This window comes from Pecten maximus, chromosome 7 (genome assembly GCF_902652985.1).
Source record: "Pecten maximus chromosome 7, xPecMax1.1, whole genome shotgun sequence".
NCBI classification, from domain to species: domain Eukaryota; kingdom Metazoa; phylum Mollusca; class Bivalvia; order Pectinida; family Pectinidae; genus Pecten; species Pecten maximus.
Genome location: NC_047021.1, coordinates 25,477,778 through 25,504,105, shown reverse-complemented (window position 1 = coordinate 25,504,105; position 26,328 = coordinate 25,477,778). Strand labels below are relative to the sequence as shown.

Genomic DNA, 26,328 nt, shown 5'->3' with positions numbered 1-26,328 from the left:
AAGATTTCAAGTTAGAGTAGTTACTCGACAATCTTGTCTGAGACACATGTACATTAATTGCGACATGCAATTGTCTCGCTAAACTTTAAACGTAAGATGCAGTGTCCTCATTCGGTATCCGTCCTTAAGTACATCAACATTGATATATTGATAACAAGCTAACGAGAAGTGTCGGTACGCCTATAGACATCACCAAAGACATCGTATAACTTTAATCACGAGAAAAAAGTAATATATGAGGCAATAAAATCTCGCAAAACAGGAGATGTCATCCCTTAATTAGTTATTTTACAATTCTAATTGATTGGCATACATCAGAAGAGAGCCATTAATTTTGCAATTACGTATTTAATTTTCCACCATTAATGGTATAGCATTTTTCACCCCGTACCTGTCGGTGATATTGAGATACATACAAGCATTAAATATACCTACCAGCCCAGTCATGATCTGGTGTACGCCAGTTAGAAATTTCTCAAACGTGTTTTCAGCAAATACTTTAAATAAAGTTTTCTTGGTATTTTCATTTCTTGGCATGCACGGTTAAAACGTGACTCTCAAAGTTCGGGGGTTCTATAAATCAAACAAAATGAGATTGCTGTCATTTGTGAGCTTCATTTTATCACCCTTTTTAAGAACCAGTTCAGTCTTTTCCACCCCAACAACGAATTTTTGAATTTTAGTGTCATTTTGCCAAAGTTTAGAAAACAGACTTGGCTTTAAAGCTCAGGACGTAATACAAGTTGAAACGGACTAGACATGTTCTTCAATACACTATGTCATCGATACATTACATGGCTGTCCCCTTCTATTTTCGTTGACGTAAGGATTTGTACTAAACAAAACTACTTACCTATCCTTATGTAGGAAATCTGCAACATTCTTCTAACTTGGACAATGTCGAAGTGCCAAACTAGCGACTTTAGACCAGACGTCTTTACTCGATCTCAATACGCCGGTCAGGTCTCTAAATCCATAAAAACACCCAAACACATGTTAGGAGTAATGTAATTGAAAACGTGACCAACAGTGGAGTTTTGTTATCTACAAGTGTTTTGTATATATAATCAAGTCTGTTATGGCCTGGTAGAAGTGGCTGTACATCAAGCTATGTTAATCCCGTTTTCTACCAGGACCGTACGTTGGCTAATTCCATGCATGTGTTATGCACACAGATATGAGCAAATGTCTGATATTATATGATATTCTATTAAGTTATATAAATATGAAATACCTGCCTTTGGAGGGATTTAACGGATTATCCACGGCCTAGGCGACAGGTCCGACCTGTACTGTATACCATTGTAGGTTAAAGCTAGTCGCAGATTAACCAACAAATGTTTTATACTTGTCTCTAAATATATTGGGTTACCCTAACCCGATCAATATTAATAACAAAAGAATAACAATATTAAATATTGTACTAGCTCCTTATTCGGCAAGATTCCCACGCAGAAAGTAACACGAAAACAGGCGGGATTTTTTTCCTTGTATTAACCAATATTAAATTCGCAGACTGGGCCGGGTGACTAATGGTGTGCCCAGAGTTTCATCAATGTCCCTTAAAATAGGAAACTCCTTAACTTAAAATTTATCCATAGAAAAATCGTGATTAGATTTAAGGAAAGCATTATAGTAAAGGATTGTCTATATTTCAAGCACTTTCCTATGGAAAATTAAATTAATGTATGTCTTTGAGCGAAAAACGTTCATGAAACCGGGGTTTTCTTTATAACGCATTCGTTCAGAGTTTGGAGGTCCTGGGTTCGAATCTCAGTCTTCCTGATTGCATGTTTTTTTTTCTAACACAGCTGAATTGATTTCAGGGAAATGATGTGGTCAGAGAGTCAAAACTATTCATTATTGAAGTCGATAAAATCTGCAGCCATGGTTTCTTTGACCATAAGGTTGGAAACATCCTTGAAGTTAGAGACAATACAAAACACTCCAAAAGCCTGTTTATCTGAGAGCCTGACGTAATTAATAGGCGTACATATCTACTTAACGAAAGTCTCGAGCATTAAGAGCCGTCGGTCTATGCCGCGGTGTAGTTAAAATAGTTGTGGTTAACGGTCATGTCATCTAAAAGTGTATACTAGCCCCATGTGGGCAGGTCGACCGGAGGTCTTAGTGTAGTCCAACAATTCTACGATATTTGTATTACAACTTCCAACTTAAATTATCTAATTCTCTTTACAAAGGTAAGATAAACTGAGAAAAGATATATACGTATTTCAAAACGTCTGTGTGTCACGTCTGGCAGTGAGATTTTATCTCCGAAGGATGTATGTGGTTACGTGGTGTAAATAGTCGTGTTTTCTCTAAGACGTATGGAGTCTGGAAGTATCCCGGTATATTCGAGTTTCTTTTGATGGAGTATGTAGGTTGTCACGTTCGTACCGTGACCAGGATCGCTCTGAAAATTGTACTGTGACCAGGATCGCTGTGAAACTGTATCGTGACTGGGATCCTGTGAAACTGGTAATATGACCAGGATTTTTGTGAAATTGGTACTGGACCAGGATTTATGTGAAATTGGTACTGGACAAGGATCGCTGTGAAATTGTACTATGACCTGGATCGCTGTGAAATCATTTGTACCTTGACCATGATCGTTCTGAAATCCTTTGCACCGATCTTTTAATTTTCTCGTTGGATTGAGCCAAAGCAGAAACAATTATATCCAAGAAAGTACATATTCTTCCTTTAGGTCAGATCAATATATGACAATTACCATAGAAACGTGGACAAGGATTTATTTATTCTACAAGCACAAAATTAATGCATCAAGTTTTGCCACAGTTTACAGTGACATACAGAAGAGAAAAATATATATATCATATATAATTACTGATAAAAAAGTGTTCGGGACACCCAACATTTACAGTTGTAGCATAGAATGCGCTAGCCAACACAAAATTGTCATTTACACTTTGGTAAATATGAGACTCATTACAACTATATAACATTGCTATATACATGTAATATATACAAATCTCAAGACATGGTATGAAGAATGACAGAGAATATCTTTCTTTAAATATAACAAAGGAATATATGTCCTCCTGTATGTCCGTTAGATTGATTACCAAGTGTCTTGGTCATATGATATTTATAAATAATTTAAATTTTCAGTTTACTCTAAATTTGCATCAATTGACAGTCTAATGAAATGTATACATCAAAACACTTTCATTAAAACAAAAATATGAAAACATGTGGCAAAGCACATACTCAAGGAAATGAATTCCTGTACAACTCAACTCTTGACTTGTACGGCAATGGATAAAATGCTTTGAGTGCTGACAATACTGTAGCCCTATTGAAATCTAGGTACTGCAGAACTACTCAAGTACGATAGTTTGAAAGGTTCATAAAGAGTTACTTCCCCTGCTTCAGTAGACATATTTTTGATACTATTTGCATGCATGGGCAGTACATACTTTCATATTAATTCTTTGATCTGTTCTGTTGGAGAGATATATTCAATATATATCATCTCAAAGTGTTGTTGCATAGAGGTGAAAATGGCAAAAATCAGTAGTGATCCACAACCGAGTAAAGTTTCAGTGACGAGTGTATATACATGTATAGTGTACTCTGCTGCAAACCTTCAACTGGCTAACATTGTACTCTGCTGCAAACCTTCAACTGGCTAACATTAGCTAAACAACTCTTCATACATCTAACTAGCTTTTATCAGTAGCACTGGTCACTCCAACAACTTACCGACATCAAAAAGTAGATATGCTACTAAATATGACATTGAACAGATAAAACAGTTTACCAATAAGATGACCGGGATATGGTAAGGAGATAGTTGTTCATTATTCTTATCTTAAAGGGGAATTTACAAGTTTTACATTTACTTTCTTGGGGTCATATTTTCTCACTATCTTTCTGAATTAAGAGAGCTTCTACAGAAATGTAGAGCCAAACTAGATGGTAGTAAGATTTAAATATATAATGTATATTACCTTCTGAATATACCAATATCTGTTGGCTTTATTCTCTGAATAGGCTTATCTGTAGTAAGTAGTAAAAGGCATTGTTGATAAATAAGAGTCAAATTGTATATTTACAGTGTTGTTTTGACATATATATCTATATAAACAAAGAGTTCGGTACACAGATGAAACACATTGCCATACAAACACATTGCTATACAAACACATTTGCACATGTATAATGCCAAAGAATGAATACAGACAAAAAAAGCAAATACTGTAAATCATTAAGGTTGGTAGACAAAAATATTTAAACCTATTTACTTTTAAAATACCACAATTTGTAACTCAAAAGTAGTGCCATACATTGATAACTTCTTGCAAAGCCAAAATTAAATTAAATTAATGACAGAACAACAAAGTTTTACTACAGCATTTGCGTGATGTTTGTCTTAAAATGCCTGAAGTACTTAAATACTTACAAAGAAATTATTGCATTGAATTTTAACTTGACATAATTTATGGGGTGGGATGGGGGTGGGGGTGGGGACATTAGCTTATGCTTTTGAAATTTTACCTATAACCTGTACACATACATCTTGTATACTACACTGTTCAATCCCTTAAAAGAAGTTCAGGACAAAATCCATAAATACATGAAACAGGAACCTTCTGCTGTGAGTGTTGTTTCAGCCACAGAAGTGTCACACATCTACCTCCCACACCGTATGTCCTGAACCTGCTACACATCTTATGTCTGTGGGGTACAGAAGATCTGAATCACGCTGGAAATGTGGGCATTAAAATAAATCCTGGTAAAAGTAATTATTCTACATTTAAAATGCAGTGTACAGTACCGTAATACTTGTGTTTCTATTGTTAAAAACATATTTATATATTGACAGAACTGATACTTAATTCCGTATTTCTTCTTCAAATTTGGAGATGATATTGAATTAAGGCTTCCAGTGAAAATATATTACAGACATTGAACAGTATCTGATTATCATACTGAATAAATGGCACATGGCTAGCCAACAGCCAGCATTGGCCAGAGACCTCAAACTGTATAATATATGATCATCATATTCAAGTTTCTACCTCATAATTCACAACAAACCAGTATTCTCATTTAAAGCAGCTGGTTGTCAGCTAAAACAGGCTCCCAATACTTAATCATGAACTACCGGGTAATATTATAATAATAAATCGTTAACAATGTATCTTGTAGAGTTTCATCTGGCTATTTCTACCTGAAAAATTATTGGGAACACTATAATTTGATGTGTTTATATTATGACAATATAAACCAAATGTAATTAATTATCAGTGGCCCTCATCTTCAGAACACTTTACAGGGGCTATTTTACACTAGTTTTCTCACATAACTTGGTATGACTTGTACTATTGTTTATAATAAACCCATATACATGTACATATATATAGCTACAATGATTTCACAACTGGCTACATACATGTCATTGGTGGTAGAGACACTTTTTGGTAGGGACTTGAGCTTTTTAAAAGGCCATGAGATCTAAGAAGATTGCCAGCAAATAAATTTGCCCCATTCATGAAGAAATATATGAAAAGACAAAAGCTATACATTAAATCAAGTCTATTTAGAATTTACACAAACACAAGACATCCTAGAAAATGCATCATGTTGTACTACACACTATGGTGAAATATGGTAACATTGTAACAACATAAACCAATTGTGATAAGTCCAAACACAAGGGGAGATAACCCTTCATCGTGCATGTTAAATCTGTGATTTTGTGTCTAAATTGCCCCCCTCCCTTACTAGTCATGATCACCCCCCCCCCCCCCACCCCTTCCCTCCCTTACTAGTCACTCCCCCCACCCCTACCCTCCCTTACTAGTCACTCCCCCACCCCTTCCCTCCCTTACTAGTCACTGCTCCCCACCCCTTCCCTCCCTTACTAGTCACTCCCCCACCCCTACCCTCCCTTACTAGTCACTCCCCCCACCCCTACCCTCCCTTACTAGTCACTGCTCCCCACCCCTTCCCTCCCTTACTAGTCACTCCCCCACCCCTACCCTCCCTTAGTAGTCACTCCCCCACCCCTACCCTCCCTTACTAGTCACTGATCCCCCTACCCTCCCTTACTAGTCACTGCTCCCCACCCCTTCCCTCCCTTAGTAGTCACTCCCCCACCCCTACCCTCCCTTACTAGTCACTGCTCCCCACCCCTTCCCTCCCTTAGTAGTCACTCCCCCACCCCTACCCTCCCTTACTAGTCACTGATCCCCCTACCCTCCCTTACTAGTCTCTCCCCCACCCCTACCCTCCCTTACTAGTCACTGCTCCCCCTACCCTCCCTTACTAGTCACTCCCCCACCCCTACCCTCCCTTACTAGTCACTGCTACCCCTACCCTCCCTTACTAGTCACATTTAACTTAAGTACATAAAATGTACCAGAACATTATCAATATGTATAGTTGTGTACTGTTTAGCATGTTATTTACCAGTCCTCACCACCATTCCTAAATAATATTATACAAGATCTGAAGGAGATTGAAACTCTTCTGGAAATTTCAATATATACAATAGTTTAAGGTAGCATATATCCTTAATTCAGATGGGGGTAAACTTATTGCAAGTAAAATATTATCATAAACAAAAACAAATTGCATAGGGCTTATACATAACAGCTGTTCCAGACAGGTGAATTTTAATGGAATTAACATAAAAATGCTATAGAACAAAGCCCTATGTAACAGTCGGGGAAGATAACAAAAATAAATTAACAGCTAAAAGTATTAAGTTATATATAAAAGATAACATGACATAAAAGATCTGTTCACACCAGGTTTTACCCATTTACCAAGCAATGGAACAAAGATCTCACAATCTTGACAACATTTAAAAAAAATCTTAAATATTTAAAATTATCTATGCATTAAGTCATCAATTTTTTCATCAGTAATCATCTTATTAATCAAACTTGGTGTTGTATCCCAGTCAAAACATACTTTTTTAGTCATAAACACATTTTCAAATATGCCCACAAAATCACAAATCTTTGGTCTTATTGTAATTTATTCACCCTGAATTTCTTTTAATCATGTATGTGTAATTAAATTCTTTTGTCCCTGGTGGCATTATATGAACAATCCTTTAATTTCATATTATTTCCTAGGAAAAACAATTATCTTTTCATCACTTTAAATGCTTTTTGTTTCATTAAAATGCAATGCAGATACATTTAAGGATTTCAAAATTACACTACTACTACGGCATTCACATTAACAAGAAAAAAGTATAATAATTTGTCTCACATATTGTCTTACTGTAGAACTAATGTTAATTCAAATATTATGAAATATCAAAAACAAATTTGAGGTTTTTTGACAAACTTCCAATGATAGTAAAGGCAGTTTCTTAAATCTGTGTATATCATATTTATAGTTCTGAAGTATACTGTATTCCATACATCCATATCGTAAGTGAAAATAACCCTTGACCTTTACACATGTTCATAAATCTCGCTTGAATATTGAAAAGTTCAATTATTTTAGAGACTACATTTTTTTGGGGGGGTCTGGTGAGTGTCACATGTTTCAAACAAAGATTGAACACTTTTACAGCTGGGTAAACAAGATAAGTCAATCTTTGGTTAATCTTATGTCCAAAGTGATATACAAAATTGTATAGCGATACTGAATTAACTGTAAACTTCATTTTAATACTGAAAATACAATATTGTAGCTCCAGAATACACCTGTTACACACACAGTGTGAAGTCAAAATCAAGCCATAGGGTTGCAAACACAAAATACTGAACTTTTCAAATCATCTTTTTGTAATGAATAAATGGATATCATGTTGATACACACAATGTTGAACATAGTGTAGCTGATAAAAATATCATAAATCATAGCAAACAAACAAACAACAACAACACACCCAGTCATATTACATCTCTGGGCCTTTGTTAGCTGCCTGGATAATACAAAATAATTGTGTATAGACTGATGTCATATATTTGTAACCTAGTATATACCTGTGTCATGCTTGCAAAATGTATGTCGAAACTTTATGAAGGAAATTAAAACTGATCCAAAACACTCACCAAAATCTCACTGCCCATGTTTATAAATGTATGAACAGTGTATCAAGTGATTTCATAACAAACATTAATCTCACCACAATTTGTCTTGGGGGAAAAAAAAATTTCAAAGTTGACAATTTTCTTTTTGTGAAAAAGAAAACACATGAACCGAATGTTGATTAACATGTTATATCATTAAATAAATTTAAAATTTTAACTTCCATTTCAACCATAGCTGCAGATCATTATAGGAATGATTCAAGCTGCACGTCTCAGACTATGAACATGAAAAGTAGTCATACTCGAAAGTAAACCTTCACAGCATGGTATATCACAAAATTTTGAAGGCTGAGAGACCTTGACTTTGAAATAAGGACCAAGACACAGTATCAGACAGTGATAGTTTTGTGTCCAGACCTTGTTATACTGTCAACATGACCAATTAATGTTGCTGATAATAAATTGTAACAAAAAAAATAGGCATGGACTTTAGCTTCGGACCTTGTTTGGAATAATATTTATGTATTTAATCCAATATACATTGAATTCTTCTGCTACTAGGAGAAAATGTTAGCAGTTCATGGCAAAAGCACCACTAGATAAATTGATGGGTAACCATTTTACTTTCCTAGGAGTCATTCTTCACAAAGTTCCCTACAAAGTGGGTATATATTCAACATTTATGATATCAAAAAGCAATCTCATTTCTGACATTCAGCTTAGGCTTTTAACATAAAGACAAACATTACAATCTTATCTCAAATATCTCTACTAATATTTGAAGATTCATCAACAAGAACTTTTCCCCATTAACAAAGGCATCCCTATATCTTCTCTGGACGGACATTTACATCAATCCTTACATCCACGTATCAAACCAGAAGTAACCTGAAGCCAGGGAACTCCTAAAGTAAGGGGATTCAATTGGTCAAACTGCCATGTAATAGGGATTCTTTCCTAAATTGGACCAGTTTATACACAATGTATGTATCATGAGTGAAAGGGACCAATTCTTGAAATATAAAACAGCTGATTTTGCCAAAATTTAATAGACATCTAGAGGAGGGAAATATTTTAAAATACTGAATTCAGAGAAAAATTCACCCATATATGTGGAAGAGACATTTCTAATATCACCATGATTTGAATCTTTCTGACTAAATAGATGAGAGTTTATAACCAAGTGTGGGCTTATCACAGGCAGACATGATACATTACCAATTCAACTAAGAGAAAGTGAGGACTTAATCAGATCTAAACTTTGGATGACATTAATTTACCGACAACCAAATATATATATGCATGTTTAATTTCTGTTGCTACTGCAGCAGATTATGTTCATAAAAGATATGTGTTTAATTGACAAGTTACCACATCCAACTCAATTTAAATAAATACTCTCCTTAAATAAATGTGCATGTTTGAAACATAGATTTATGAGTTCAAAAAAATGACATTGTAATTTACTTCTGATAAGTCTGTACAGAAAGGGTGTATTAAATCTAGACATGTATCAAAGTGTATTTCCAAAGTACACAAAATATTTATTTTCCAATATTTTCACTTAATAATCAAAATTGTTTTTAACTAATACAACAGTGCAGTGGAACCAGGGCCATTTTCGCTTTTGCGATCAAAATGGTTGGACCAGCTGGACCGGTGTTGTTTGTTTATGAAATAAAGTCGGACCTGGTGATTTTATATTGTTTTCAGATGAGCCTTGACAAAGACATCCAAGGACTGTATATAACATTTGCAGGTTCGTCAAGATGTATGTTTGAAATATTACATTAAAAACTGACGAACAGGTATGTCCGCATAAACGAACAGGCCCCAGGTGAACTCTGATTACGAAGCTATCTTGACGAAGACAAACACAGCATGGGCTTATCATAAGTATATAACTGGCCCTCACACAGCCTGACTGACAAACCTAGATACAAGTTATCTAGGCCTTAATGGTAAAGAATCACTAATGTAAACAAAATCACATAAACAATGAACACATGACAAGTTTTTGAAAAAGAAAGATGTGAATGATACAATTTTTCTCTAAAATGTGTATAAATGTTAATCAAACTACAGCATGTCAATATGGACACTAAATGTGAGCCCAAAAGCGCTGCTGCTGTGAAAAAGTATATATACAATGAATAGGACAAAAAATTCCAATGTTGAAAGTTTTGCACATATGACACTCCACAAACTCCCTGGGTTACATCTTGAGGAAGATCTACACTTGGTTTCATATGTATCAAACTGATATATTGCAGGATGGAATTATTTGCTATGAAATATCCATGGCGACTTCCTCTTTTGCACAACTGTTTTCAGTTTCCGATGCCTGTGGATTTTCTGCAATGTCTGTATGCTGCGGAGTTGTGTCCCTTGACACCACTATGTCAGGACTATCGTTCTCCACTGAGGTAGTGTCATTTCTAAGTTGAATCTCACTACTGGACTGGAATTGGGATATGGAGCTCTGAGCCTCAGGAACACGAGGGTTGTTCACCTGAATATTGGAATTGGTTTCTTTTTGCACACAAGGTTTTTTCTCTACTTCCTTCACAATGTTTTTCGATTTTTTCTCCATTTCTTTGAGATGACTAATTTTAGACTTTTTCTCTGAATCCTTGGGATGAGAATTTCTTGGTTTTTTATCTTCACTTCTATGATGACTATCTTGCTTTTCAACTTTCATTTGTGCAGCACTCATCGCTTTAGAAATTGCTTCTGCTCTTTCTTGCTTTTCCATCTTAATTGCTGGCTTGTGCGAATGAACTGTAACTTGCTCCTTTTTGGGTGAGACACCCAATTTTGTTGAGAAAGACTTTTCTCTCTTTTCAAACTTCGCAGAATGATGTTTGGGCGATGAGGAAACTGATGAATTTCTGTCTTTTTCATCTACTTTTACAGATGCTGATACAACTTTTGTGGTGATTGTTGCAAGTTTGTCCTTCATATCTGCCAAAAATGTGCCTTTTTGTGTTGATTGATTTGAAGCATTTCCCTCTTTTTCCTCCTCCTTGATAGTTACATCAGGTGCCGATACAGCTTTGCCAGATTTTTCCTCCTCAGAATTCCAAGCATCTGTTACCATTGGATTAGTTGAATCCTGAACTTCAGCTCCCTTGTCACCAGAACAGGAGGCAGCATCTTTCTGATCTGTTGGCATGCTGTCCATGCTCGTGCTCTCCTCTTGTTCTTTTGGATAATACTGGGCTAGTCGGATGTGCCAGGCTATACTGGTGACAGCCGAGACAGTTTTGAACTGGTGAATTACATTGCGTGGGATGAAGTAGATATCGTTATCTCGTAGCTGGATGCGTGCGAATCTGATCCCTTCTCTGTGCAGCTGATTCAGTTTTGCATCTTCTAACCATGTCACACACTAAGGAAAAAAAATAAATAAATAAATAAATAGATGAATATAGAGAGAAAATCTTGATATTTGACATCGGTCTTAGATACTGATTTAATACTTGATTGCCATTCACCAAGTAAACTATTGATGTTCAATAATAAAAGATCATTAAGATGAACGTTTTTTAAAAGAGCATGGACAAATAGATGATAGATGAGGAAAACAAACAATGAAGTAGGGCAATAGTATAAGGTTGTTCATCTGGAACAATTTTTGTTGTATAGTGAAAAGGTTTCCATATTTTCCCACTCCACTGTGGCTCATGTCATTGTTCGTACTCACCTGTGAGACTGGAGGTTCATGGAGATCTAAATGAAGTTTGTCGACAAGTTCTAGGAAATCACCAGGATGGAAACAAATCACATCCTTCACAACACGGCCTTCAGCATTTCTGGAAAATAAAAATTCTTTTAATAATATATTAGAGGCAGAACAGGAATAGTGGTTCATTGCTGTTAAATTAACATCAACAAATGCTTAGGTTTGGGTTTTTTTGTGTGAAAAAATTTGATAAGGGTATACATGAAACCAATGGCTTCTAAAACTAGTAAAGATTTGTCTTTATCAATATTTTCTGACACAACCTCAGCAGACAACACAATAGAGAACAGGCACACAGGCAGCATTGTGTGTTATGCCATCAATTGTGTGCACATGCCAAAGGCTGACTGACATGCATGAGAATATTTTCAGGTGCATTGGTACTTAATAAGTACAGTTGATCAGAATTGTCAATTAGGGTAATAAAAAGATCAGCAACAAGAACTGTCAATGGACAAAATAATTCACAGAGTGGGTTGAAATTGAGAATTATTTTTTTAAAAGTAGGTCAAATGTCAAAAGTAAAGGTCAGCAGGTCTGCAAATGTTTTACCAATAGAATGGTCATGTGACAAGAAACAAACATGTGAAATACTTAAGCTGTATCCTCATCAGTATTGACACAAAACTGTTTTATAAAAACTTTAACATGTCTACGAGTAACGCCGACACCAGGGCTATGGAAATAGCTCCCCTCGACTCTGTCCCAGGGAGCTTAAAATAAATACCACAAATACCCATATAATTTACTAACTTTCTTTTGCTAAAAACTGCTGTTGTAGGTTAGAGTGCTTAGATTACATTGGTACCGAGATCGTCCAAGTTTTTTCCCCATATTAGCTTTGGTGGCCAAGACAGTTTACAAGAGTCCAACATGAATCCCAGTAATAATAACTGTTTCTGTCCAGAATTACTTCTGTAAGTTGAAGCCCCAGGTAAGTTGCCATATTTGACATGTGGACAATTAATAAGCTTCCCTTATTAACATCGGAGGCAAGGGCTTCTGCTCAAAATCACCAAAACACAAGCGCAACACCTCTCAGAAAAAAAATAGGTCGAATCACCTTACCTGTGTTGGTCATGGCATGAGTCGTAGCTTGCTGCCAGCAAGGGGATAACATTATATGAGTGTGTTTTGTTTTTGTTAATTAATGGAAATAAATGGTTTTCTGTTGAATTCATTTTGGCGTTTAACATCATGGTGCGACAGAGGGTTCATTGTAAACAGGATGTCATAAATATGCTGTCAGACTGTTAAAATTTACGATATATGATACCTTATTTATATTAGCATAGAAAACACATTTCATTTATTTTCTTGTATCATATTAGGCAGAAATACTAAAATGCCAAAAATTTGACTTTTTGTTGTGATATAACTTCACTGAACTGTAAACAAGAGATTCCAGAGTGATCTTGGCGCCTACCACTGAATGATTTTTATTGGTTCAGGCCTCGAATTTAACATTTTTTGTCACTTGCTAAAAACAGCAAGTGCCCAAAATTTCTACTTGCTAAAATACATTTTTACTTGCTATTAAGCCTTCGTTTGTATTTAAGGATGTATATCAATATACATGTACATGTTACTGTAGTATAAACAGTAATATCTAACCTCATATTTTTGTTTGAAATCAATCTATTAACAGTCTCAGATACAACCAGTTTGTAAATTGAAAAGTCAAATAAAGTTGATGATTAAGAAGAGAATATATAATATATTAGCATTTATTAGCATAAATAATGGACGCAGGCTTGTAGCCTCTATTTCCATATCAATATCAATACATAGTATAATATAAATATTTCCTGTGTAATTAATGGCTTTATATTAGTTCATGTGCATTCATGAATAAAAACGGTTATTTTTCCAATCATCATCTAACATTTTTTCAAATTTTATGACAGAATCAGCATTGACAACAATTTGTGGCAAGCTATTCCATAAATCAATAACTCGGTATCCTATTGTTTTATTTGCATTTTATGCACTTTTTAACTTTGAAGAACTTATCCTGAAGAATTCAAATGAACAAGAAGTTATCACTTAGTGTACATGTGAGCAAATTTTTTAATAAGTAGTAGTAATTATTTATTTATTTGATTTATGTTCGATTTTTATGAACATCTGTCGTACCATGAAAATCATGCCGATCTGTTGAACAAAGTCTGGTCGCTGTCCGTTCGGTAACTCGTCGTTCCGTTATAAAATGTCTGGTATTCGCGTACATCAAATAGTGAACATTTGAATTGTAAATAAATAAAAAAAATCATAGATTTCCTGAAGAAATCTCTTTCCGATAATTAAAACAAGCCGATCAGATTGGCTGCAAATGACGACCTCTGATCTAGGTTATTTCCTAACCTGAATAATGTGTAGTGATCTCAATTATAGGCGCAATCATATGCTACCGAACGTGCAGCGTAAATCCTTCGTGTTTACCTCATTATAATATGAAATGTGCGTCATAACTCTTGTTCAGTTAAACAAATAAATCGTGTTTTTCATTTCTTCATTGAAATTAATTTTGAGATTGAATCATTATTCTTGACTTTTTTGCCAGGTGTCAATTCATCACTATCGCTTGTGCCACTAGTTTGCCTTTTAAAAAAAGATGTATTTTTTCTAGCAGACGTATTTTCTACCATGACTAGACCACTCCGACAGACGCTTGTAACATTAGGGCTTTTCCAGCAAGTTTCAAACGTTTACGTGAATGTGTACAGGAGGACAAGTCCGACAGACATTTTTTCAGATTTGACAAGTTACGATGTTGCGATGGCCAAAACCTTGATGTGTAAATATAAGCAACTGCATTTGTTCACAAACAGCGCTTATTTATCATTTTGTTATGATAGTTACATTTTGTATTCGACGAATCAACTCGCTGAAAAAAGTAAGTGCATATTATTTCTACTCGCTAATCTCGGAATTCAGCTCGGTAATAGCGAGTAATAAAGCGTTAAATTCGAGGCCTGTGGTTCTATGTAAGATTGATCTTCTCTCTATTTTTCCTCCTTTCTTTTTTCCTCTTATTAATCTGATAAAATGAACAAGTGGAACCTACATGTGAAGTTTGAGAAACATCGCTCCAGTATTTTTCAAGAAGTAGCCATAACAAACTTCAATTCTCAAAATCCAACATGGCTGCCAGTCGACCATTTTGTTTTCCTGATCAAAAATCTGAACTGAATTGGCACAACTAGGGACCAAGGGCAACCTACACATGAAGTTTGAGGATTATCTCTCCAGCACATTTCAAGAAATAGCGATAAAAAAAGGATTGTTTATGAATGGACAGATGACAGATCATGGAAGCAGGGGGATGCTGTGGGCTAAAAATTGCTGACTCCACAATAACTCTGGATCATGTGACAGTAACGTGATGATAATACATGAGAATACTGCTACTGGTGTTTACGAGAGCAAGGTAATGCATGATTTTTTGGAAGTTTGGCAAATAATGACATTACTGTGTAGTATTTATATTCAATATTAAGTTCACCTGAATGTTACGTTATAATAGTTTCAGTTAGACATAATTTCTTAAAAAACTAAACTAAAAGTAGAAATTTCCCGACACTCATCGTAATTATTAGCTATTGTCCATTCAGTTAAGACTTTCCAGGTAATTTTGTTTATAGACTACAAACTAAAAATAGTAATAGTGACCTTGACCTTGACCCAAAAGCCGGGAAACTTTAACTTGATCTGTAGCTACCCATGGCATACTGAAGTAACATTCCAACTTTTACCAACATACCTTGAATTATGGCTGAGTAAAGTGCGGAAAACTATGTAGATGGACTGACAAACAGACAGAAGGACGGGGAGAACATCTTTAGTCCCTCCAGTTTCACTGGTAGGGGACTTATAAGGTGTAACATGTCAGTTCTGTGTTAAAAATTTTGACATGGTCATTAACCTGTCCTATCATGCTAATATAACTACTTACTGATCGTCTCCATATTTGACAGCCTTGAGCACTCCTACAGCTGCTGTGGTCATTCGGTCAAAGCCTTGACCCACATGGTCAGCATGACAGCGTGTTCTGTCCTCCACTAGAACTTCTCGAGGCTCAGATGCACGTGGAAGGTAGGACAGATTTTTGAGCTCATTCATACCACTGTAGAAATGACATTCATAGGACTTAAGACAAGTGAAGAATTAATAGTCAGAATTTGATTCATGAAGAAATCACAAATTCAGAACATTTGGATCTATAACTAATTTTGTGTTTTTTATACACAATTAAATCAGTCCTGTTAGCAGGTTAATCAAAGTTTTTTTTTTTTTTTTTTTAATATTTACAAAATGTTTTCAACATGAAAAATGTAAAATTGGAGGAATTTAAAAGGGTTTTCAGTATAATCAAGTATTCTTAACAGTAATCAAATCAGTCAGAAAATAAAAGGGACTTATATAATTATAAGCTATAAAAAGGAGAAAAAATCTTTGTTCATATAAGCCAATGTGGAAGAGACTACCAGGTACATACCGTTTACGTTTGTAGGGGGACTTTGGCATGTCAGCAGTGGGTACCATCTGTTCTCCAGGTCGGGCCCACATAATTGGACCATCGTTACTAAGGTTTCTACTCAAATGTACTAACGACCTCTCACCCCAGGGCATCACTGCCTTCAGGAACTCATTCTCTTCCATGGAGTCTAAAAACTCTGGAAAGTAGTCCCCTACTTCCTCGTGAACTGTTCCTACTAAACTTATCTGTAAGAGTGGCCCTGTGCGGAACGTTCCATTCTGGTAAGATTTCATCACCTGCTCTCTGTACTTGACCATTGACAAACTCTCAATATCTGATTTGCCTAAGATACCGGCCTTAACGGTCATGTTTGGATGGTTCTCTGCAAAATAGTCTATATAGTCAGGTTGGGATGCAACTGCACCATGTACGATGCCCATCACACAATTTGATACACCTTCCAGGCTTTCACCATAAACAAAATCAAAATAGTCTTTTACTAATTCTACACGTTCTTCCTTGGAGAGATGGGAGATTTCGTCATCATAAACATGTAAAACAAGTGCTCCCCCATTTGAATATTTTTCTATGTGCATAAATTGTTTATATTTAGAATTAGAAAAGGGCAAATTGGAATCCACTAAGTTCTGTCCTTTTTTTAAGTGAAAATCTTGAAAACATTCTGTTTTTACATTTTTCATAACATCAATAGCACTATGAAGCTTATTGTCTGTTTCTGACTTGTTGTGACCACCGTTCCTAGCACTGCTGTCAGTGTTATATTTACTTGACTTCTTGTCTGTCTGAGTCCCACGTGACACCTTAGATAGCCCTTTCTTTGGGGAGAAAGTTCCAGAAACAGAAATGTGAACATCCTTGCTACTTGACGAACTGCTGCTTGACGGTACCTGCACACCTTTGTTCTCTGTCCTGCGACGGAGGTTGACCTGCACCCCACAGTTATTGACGATTCTTTTCTTACCTGAGATTTTGAGAGTGAGACCGGTTTGTTGTGGGATGACATGGTACTCTTGTTTGCCATTGAGAGTGACTAGTGGTGTCTTTGTAGGCGTCGTTTGTCGTTGCTCCTTATGATGATGGTGTCTGTGCTTGTGGTGTGTGTGTTTGTGGTGGTGCTCTGAGTGGTGATGGCGATGCCGATGCCGTTCCTTCTGATCACCAGAAACATTCCCCTCCCTGGAGCCATGGCGGTTACCGATGGCCAACTTGAGGAGTTTTTCAGGACTTGATGTCATACCATTGTGACTGTCTGTACTACGGTTGTCACTATCGGGCTGTCTGTCATGCTTGGATGGTGATTGAGCTACTGCAATAAAAGATAAGAAAAAATTTCATAACTTTTTTTTTAAAGACACTTTAACAAATTCTTTAATAATCAATAATACAAACACATAAGGTACATATTAATACAAACACAGAGTGTTTAATTCCACCAACACAATTAGCATTGATAGTAAATAATATAAGATTCATCAAATTGTCACATGTTTTATTTTTTCTCTGGAATGAATTTATGTGTTTTCACCTGCATCATTTTTTCAGAGTGCCACTAAATATACATGTAACATGTTCACAGTTACTTCAGCACTAGACCAATTCATAATCTAGATCTACTTGGATTAATGGACTTCTTTTGGCAGGAGAAAAATTGTCTGTCTGCCCATAATACATAAGCCATAGATATGTACCAGGTATATAAACATCAAGATAAAGAAACCATTATCTGACAATCTGCTCATTCTCGGTAGATTAATCTTTGCCAAAAAAAATAAACAAAAAAAACCCCATCCTACCAAAAGTTGAGAAAACCCCCAAAATGGTTGAGCAGAACTTGCTAAAGACAATTTAACCAAACCTTAGACATTACAACCTATGTCACCAAACCGTAGACATTTCAACCTATGTCTAGCACACACTGATACACTTTAATATATGAAATGATCTGCTAATTCAAGTTGATAATTTACTAAAGGCAGGCATATGCATTGGATATGTAACTTGTATTAAGATTGAGTCAAAAATATTCAGAAAGATATATTTCAAATTTTTTACCCGAGAGTACACAAGAACTGTACATGTAAGCCAGCAAGAAGTAGAATCAGAGCAAAGCCAGGTTTCATGTTTTTTACCTGTTAACTTATTTTCATAATTGAAACAATTTACATAATTTGGAATTACACTTCATTTATAAATGCATCATACTTTTATAGACAGGTAGCATAGTATTCAAAGAATGTGACAGAAAGAGCAAATCAGGAAGATAAAATAAAACATTAAGAAAACGGTTGACTTTCATTGAAACTGATCAGTCTAACATGCACTAAAATGTCAGGCAAACAATACTGCATGTTAGAATAAGTCAATCTGTATTCTGTAATGCCAGGGAATTTTGCAAAAGAGCTACCCGGTAGTTGAAAATCTGACACACTAAAGCACATCCTGTTGACCTTGACAGGCGGCAAGTCCTAACTAAGGGGAAAATTATTATGCCCTTGACAGTCCTAAAAAGGAGGAAATTGTAACCAGGACTTTGACAGGCTAATAGCTATAAAGTCCTAACTAAGAAGGAAATTATTGTGATCTTTACAGGCCAAGATTCCCAACAAAGGGGAAAATTGTAACCAGGACCTTGACAAGCTAAAATAATTGATATATATGGGTCACTCTCAGGTAATGGGCAATTTTGATAGAAACTAACATGCCGTTACATGGTCAACTTTAAACTAATATATTTTAAAAAGTGGAAGGTATAGCACTCCACATAACATATTATAGTGATCATTATAACGTTGTTTAATAATAAACATAATTTTATAATTATCTAAACAAGTATAACTCTAGAAAATTGATTTTAATTTCAATAATTGGCTAGAATTTTAATGACTTCCAGTTACAAATATGACATACAAATTTCTATTGTTTTGTATTTTGTCTTTGCATGGTCTCTAGATCAGTATTTTTATACACAGATGAAGTCTAACCAGAACACATTAAAACTATGAAAAAATGTGATTAAAAAATAAAGTTTGAAGTATGAATAATACACATATTGTGTGGTCATTACGGGCACTGTGAAGGTTGTCAGTTGTTATTAATTTTGCATATTCTTATACCAATATATTGAAAGGAATGTGTTCATCGTTTAAAGAAATGTGTACTGCTGAAGAAATAAAGTATAGGAACATTGTGAGGATATGCATTACTTTACGTTACGATGAAATAAAAAGGTAAAGTTTCTGTCCACATATAACGTCCATATAACGATCACAAAAGTTCTGTTTTTTTTTGGCGATAATACATCGAGTCAACTCTTGCGTACCGCGAGATTCTCTGTTTATGTACGTATCGGTGATGTCACCCACTTGTGTGCACAGTCTTCCCGCGAGATTGACGACAAAGACAAAGCAGTCTCATGCGCCCAAGTAAGTTATGAAATGTTGTGGGCGTCCTGTTGTAACGGGCATAATATTAATGTAAACACATGAAATGTTAGTTATGGCAGCTTATAATCTAGTGCTTTAAGTTTTAGTAAGAATATTATTGGAATGATTTTCTGTGACTTTAGCGTTTAAATTCATAGAACTCCATCGACTGACAGGATCGCATTTGTTCATTGAACTAGCAAAAGTGAATATTTTTGGACAGATACTCAATGAAGGGACGTTATAAGAAGACGAAAATTGCATTATGGACGTCCTCTTGGACATATAATTCTACCGTTTGCCTAGATTAATAAGTTTCAAAAACATCTCGAGTTCAATGACATTTTAGTTGTACGATAATAAACACCTAAAATATTATGATGTTTATTAAATGCCCTTTTGTCAGTTCAAAGCGGAATAAGATTTGGTATTAATTGAAAATCGTTACTTTGGACAGAATTCCATATGACGGACATTATGTGTACAATGACTGTAACTGAGCTGAGATTCAAGTTGTTTTCCTGCAAGTTTAAGCAAGCACATGCCGATTTTTAACTGAAATTATATTATTTATATAGTAGAAGAAATTAATGTTATATAGTTTGACTAGAAATAGAGGTTATAAGTGAGATAAAATCAGATTTTCATTTATTTTTCAAATGGACATTACAATTGATGGAATAGATGTCCATCACATTAACTGTTCATTTGATTATAAAATTCTAACCAGGCATTAAATATGAAATATTTTCAGCTTTTTTTCATGTTTTGTATATGAAAGTTTATATCCTTCAACAAAATTATAATAAAAGTAATATGAAAAAAGGGAGAAACAAAAAATAATAAAAAAAGAAAAAATCTGCTTGTGTAGTGAGTTTGTATATTGAAAACAATAATAACAGGGAATCAAACCCACTTGTTTTTTAACATTATCAAAGCCAACTGAGACGTACGCGACTCTCCCAAATAAAACGTGTACACCGCCGGGTCCCAGTTACCAAAGTGACCGCATGTGATCATCCTACAGTTTGCTCAGTGTTTAGTGTAAATATGCAAGGCACAGCCAGTTTTATTGTCAAATAATGGTAAATAAATACATATAGGATTTTATATAAGCAGTTTTCAATTTATAATAAGTAATAAAATCAGCAGAAAGTGTTATTTTTAACTACACAAACATATTGGCAAAAATGTCACCGGCAAGCTAAGCTATTTATAGCCTGTGTATATATACACATCCTCTCCCCTCAGGTAAGCATCATTAGACTGTTCCAGTCACAGTTTTGAGTTTGGGCATAATCCATTTCTAGGGTGAGAAGCGTATGCAGCAACACATGTACTGGTCTGTGTGTACGAGGGGTTTTATTAGGATTTATTAGGATAATTAATGGATGCAGGCTGGAAGCCTCTATATCCATATCAACGATATATGTACATAAAATAAATAAATGATTGATTTCCAGTATATCAATTGCTATGTTTCCTCAATATATCTAAAATGTTAAACTTTAAAATGAATATTTTTCCAGTGTTTATCTAGCATTACTTCAAAGTTGTATACAGTATCTGCATCTATAATATGTTGCGGCAAATTATTCCATACATCTATTATTCTGTTACTGAAGAAATTCTTTCTTAATTCTAGATTACAACGTTTCTTAAAAATTTTCTCCGAGTGACCTCTCGTCCTACTAGAACTGTCCATTTGGAAAAAGTTCTCAGTTACTCTAGATCTATAATCATAAAGTTTTTTAACTATTTTAAAAACATTGATAATGTCCCCTCTAGTTCTCCAATGTTGTAAAGTTGGAAGATTTAGTCTCTCTAGGCATTCCTCAGTCATATGTAAGGTTTTTGAGTCCCTGAATAAGTTTTGATGCCCTTCTTTGAACGTTCTCGATCAGGTCGATATCTGCTACTCGATATGGGTTCCATACACTTGCCGCGTATACCAGGTGTGGTCTGACGAAAGCTTTAAACAATTACTTGAAAATTGACTCATCAAGATATACAAATGATCTTCGTATTAGTCCAACTATGCTGTTCGCTTTGTTTACAATGTTATGCAGGTGAGTTTTGAAATTCAGGTCCTCATCGATGGTAACCCCAATGTCCTTTTCGTGTGTGATGTTTTCCAGCTGAATCCTCTCTCCTTCCTGTCCATTCATATAGTAATGTCTTTTTTTGACATTAACAATTGCAAGCTGATGGGGGGTAAACGGAGACAAGACACACTCATAGTGTTAAATAGGCTTACTATCCTAATGAGATTACAGTCAGTAACAGATAAGAGGTGATGATTTCTCAATCAAACAAAAGAATTCAGTTTATAATTGGCCTAGCTCCATGGAGTCCGTGGAGTCCGTGGAGTCCGGGATTCAAAGATCAGTAAGGCCATCATATCATGACGGACTTTTAAACAGTTACAATACAATTAATAGGCTTATTGTTTTATAAATCTGTTTATGATAACACTGCTTGTATATATTCCTCCTTTTTATAAGGAATTTGTGAAAATAAACATCAACTTTGAAGACCTGAGTATGGCGCTGTTGCACCATTCTTTAACTTACGTTTTTCAAGAACTGATTTCTATTTAATTGTGATGAATCCCTAATTCTACATATAGTAGGTAGCTATACATCAATTCATTATCTGACATATTTAACAAGAATAAATTGCTGTGTGTATGTTTATTATCTTCAAGTTCCTAACGGGAATTTCCATCGTTTTCCAAGATGGCGGACATGGAGAATTGACGATCATTTTTCTGTAAAAAAAACTTGAAAACGTCTCTATCTGTATAATTTGCGCACCCCCAACTTTAAACTTTATTTCAGTACAAAAAAAAAACTGCGCAAATTACACGAGTTTTTACGGTAGGTTGAATTTCAAATTTTTGGAAGGAGAAAACTAAATATTTTCCGTCTCTGCCGCGTCCATCATGTTGATGTGTAAAATGTCAACATTTTGCATTTTTTTATCTTCTTATTAACATATATTTAACTTCAGGTGTTTTTAGCTACCAAATAAAACCACTTCTAAATTTTAAATTCTGTGGTACCGTAACCTAAAAGTGGCCCATTACCTGAGAGTGACTCATGTATATACCTACTTATATAACCTAATAAGGTATAGCTACCTTTTTTCCAAGAAAAAAAATCTTTGACCGAGTCTCAAAATGGTGTTCAAAAGTAATAATTCATGTAAAATGTTTTGCTATTTTATGTGTTCAACCTTCTCCATCAAATTAAGTCACTGGAACACAAGTTTTCGCCACATTTTGTCTATTCCTACAGATGTCAGTGCAAAATGCACCCAAAACTAAACATACATACAAATAATAACTTACCATCTTTATTTGAAGATAAAGTAAAAGACTTCATTCATGTTGTTTACTAACTGTTGTTCAGAACAGAAAGCTAGTAAAAGACATTGTAAATCAATTATAAGGTCAAAGAAAATGATGTCGGATATATATGATCTGGGAAATCACCTGTGTCTATAAATAGAACACAAAAGAGTTCCATTTGAACATAAATGGTGGAACACACATTCTCTGGCCTAAGGACAGCTGGCATGGTTTACAAGTTTACAAGAATATTCAAGTGATGTTTAAGCTTAATATATGATAATGAATGTAATAGATATCTTCATCTGGAATGTTTTTCCATTTCCACAGCCTTGGGTATTCTGCTATAAGGTATAGTCTGTTTCATAAAACTTCAGAATAACTTATCTTAATAAGGGCGCCCCCACTGTCGATTACCCGCCCCCTGCACCCTTATTAGGTCATATACAGTATTTTTTTTGATGGGTGCATTAGCTAAATTGAGTAAATAGTGATATTACTTAAAAGCAATGACAACTAGTGAAGGGAATCAGTTTCACTTTCAGAATTGATCATCAGAAACTTGAAATTGATTGATTATCGACTTTAATTGGTTTGCTGAATAGAGCCAGCTGGGATCAAGGCAGGATTTGGGGAAGTATACCCTTTTTACTGTGGTGGAGAAAAATGGGAGACAGAAGGCCTCCGATCGAGTGTCGAAGACGCAAGCCAGGGGGAGAGCACGAGAGGGGGGTAGAGGCCCCCTCTCGTAAGGGGGGTACGGGGGGTCTCCCCCGGAAAATTTTGCATTCGTTGAGGCAAGGAGATGGCTTTTCAGCACTTTTAAGTGATCCAAACCTTCAAAATTTAGTTCAGATTTTTGTATAATTTAAATATATATATATAAAGGGGAGTTTTAAAAAAAATTCAGAGGTTAGGAGGTCATGATCAGGTCACTCAGTTCAAGCCAATAGTCTAGTCATAATTGTTGAGTGCTGTTGTAATAATTTACTTAAGTTAGTGAGACATACTCTCCAGTCAAAAATTCATTGCACAATATGTTCTAGCCTCATTCCATGTTCAAGTGATGACAGGGTTTACTTTTATAATTCTTAAGTCAAATATCTTGTTTTTGTTTCATGTTGAGTCTTGTTGTATTATTTACTTATTTACTTACATTAGTCCCAGTAGTATCCCGCTTTGTGAGACATGATAAGTGATGTTGTTTTGTCGGAGACGTCACACAAATGCTTGAAGCATCCCGGTCATTAATATTTTTGTATCATGGCAGGTGCGTTCAATAAAGTTTTACCTGTTTGCCGTCCCAGTAACACTGATTTTAATCGTTTTCGCAGATTGAACGCACCTCAAACCACGACGTTCTGAACTTTCTAGACTCTACTACAGCGTGTGTGTACTAGGATCACGACATTCTGAACTCTCTAGACTCTACATACAGCGCGTGTGTAATATCGTCAGATCTTGGAACACATTTCTTGCGACTTTTGGAATTGTTTTTATCTATTTTGGCTTGGGGGAAAGGAATCTTTGAGAAGGGGACTTTTTAATGTGATTTGGGGAACTTTTAACAAGCTTTTTGGGGGAATTTTAGGGGAAAGGGGAATTTATATCTCTAGGGGAAATTTACTGATAAACGGTAAAAAAAATAAGGCTGGATTGATCCCTGAGAGCACAGATGTGCCCTTTTGCAGAAAATTTATGTACATCTCAAGTACATTTATGCACAGAATTGACCTTTTGTAAAAAATGTATGTACATATCTCGAGTACATTTATTACGTGTCTTAGCCTTTGTTGTCAGTATTTATAATACTGAATGCAAACAAAGCATTTAACAGTTGTTAATATATTTTAATTTCCTTAATCACTTGTAAACCACCAATGAATATATCTATAAAATATAAGATCAATTACTTTTTGGTATAGTATCACTACAAAAATATGTAAGCCAAAGATTTAAGAGCACTTCCCAACATTTCCAATAAATTACATTTTCAAAATCATCGACGATCAGTTTTATTATTATTTTTTTTTTTTTTACTTAATATTTCTGATTATTTTCTATCATCGGCCCATCACTAGTGATAATTATATATATACAGCACTGCAACATAAAGGAGGTGGCATTAAGTTGCAGTTAACATTTAAATTCATAGGGAAATTGGACAATTTAAGAACCTCAGTATTCTTCAAAACATTTCATGCACATATATACGCAACAAATAATCAATGGTACCAGATTGGCATTAACTTCTACATCCTTTCTCTAAGTATCTCTTATAATTAATGAATTACAAACAAATTTATGCGTTATTGCAGATTGTTGTCCCACTGAGAATATAATTAAAGATATGTTAAGTATATAGATTCTTTAAATCATGATATTAACCGAAAGGTTTCATTCAAAAATGACATTTAGTTTGGTGACAGGTGTACTCCAAGGCAGTGCTTTCTGGCTCATCTCATCAAGATTGAATTAACTGGTAATACAATGACATGAAATGTGTATTTTTTATGACCATTTTTTACTATCATTCCGTCACACAAACACACACACGTTTGGAGCATGTTATTATCCGAGTCATGAGACCATCGATTTTTTAATAAATTGTGCCTACGTGCGTGGTGTCATGAACTTGTATCAAATACACAGACAACAGTTACGCTTTCACAAAGTACTACCTTTCGTTGTTCCATTCATTCCATTTGGTGGCTTCTGCAATGGCTTTTGCTTTGGAGGTGATGGCGAACCACTTATTTCTGATGAATCACTTGTTGATGAAAAACGTCTTTCACTACCAACATAATCATCTAAATATCCAGAATTTGACAGCCTACGATAATCATGCTGAATTCGCCTCCTTTTGCCAGTATCTGGACTGACACATGGATCCGGAATATGTGTTGTTGGAATGGTTGTTATTTTCAGGCGTTTTGGATCTGAAGGTGAAGATGTCACTGGAGAGTCAGATTGTTTATTTTTATCCTCCTTCGCAACATGTGCAGCATGTGTGATTTGCAATCCCGGCAGATTTCTGTAACCTTTTTGATCCCGTTTTAGATTAAACAATATGTCATTACCATTTTCACTTAATTGGTCATCAAATGTGTCCAGTGTCATACGCATAGAAGTTTGTTTTTGCAAGATCTCAAAGATATTGTCGTTGTTTTCATTAATTCGTGAATCTGTCGTTTCTTCCTCCGCCATTTTAATATTGACAAGTGCCCGGATATTTGTACGCCATGTCGAAAAAATTCGTTACGGCCCGTGTCATTGGTGCA

The 26,328-nt window shown here is 35.2% G+C and overlaps 2 protein-coding genes across 2 annotated transcripts in view; both read right to left on the bottom strand.

Moving 5' to 3' along the window:
- LOC117330364 overlaps positions 1-1,146 on the bottom strand; it is a 40,632-nt gene extending 39,486 nt beyond the window's left edge. Inside the window, exon 1 of the mRNA XM_033888588.1 lies at positions 854-1,146. The gene's annotated coding sequence lies outside the window, so the exon portion shown is untranslated. The remainder of the gene's footprint in view (positions 1-853) is intronic.
- Positions 1,147-7,510: 6,364 nt separating this feature from the next.
- On the bottom strand, positions 7,511-26,216 carry LOC117330361 (lysine-specific demethylase 9-like). Its single transcript, XM_033888584.1, has 5 exons — positions 25,729-26,216; positions 16,271-17,579; positions 15,728-15,898; positions 11,734-11,842; positions 7,511-11,418 (listed from the first exon to the last, which is right to left on the bottom strand). Exons 1-5 carry the CDS (start codon positions 26,171-26,173, stop codon positions 10,315-10,317), a joined length of 3,138 nt encoding a protein of 1,045 aa, XP_033744475.1. The 5' UTR covers positions 26,174-26,216; the 3' UTR covers positions 7,511-10,314.
- Positions 26,217-26,328: the final 112 nt, after the last annotated feature.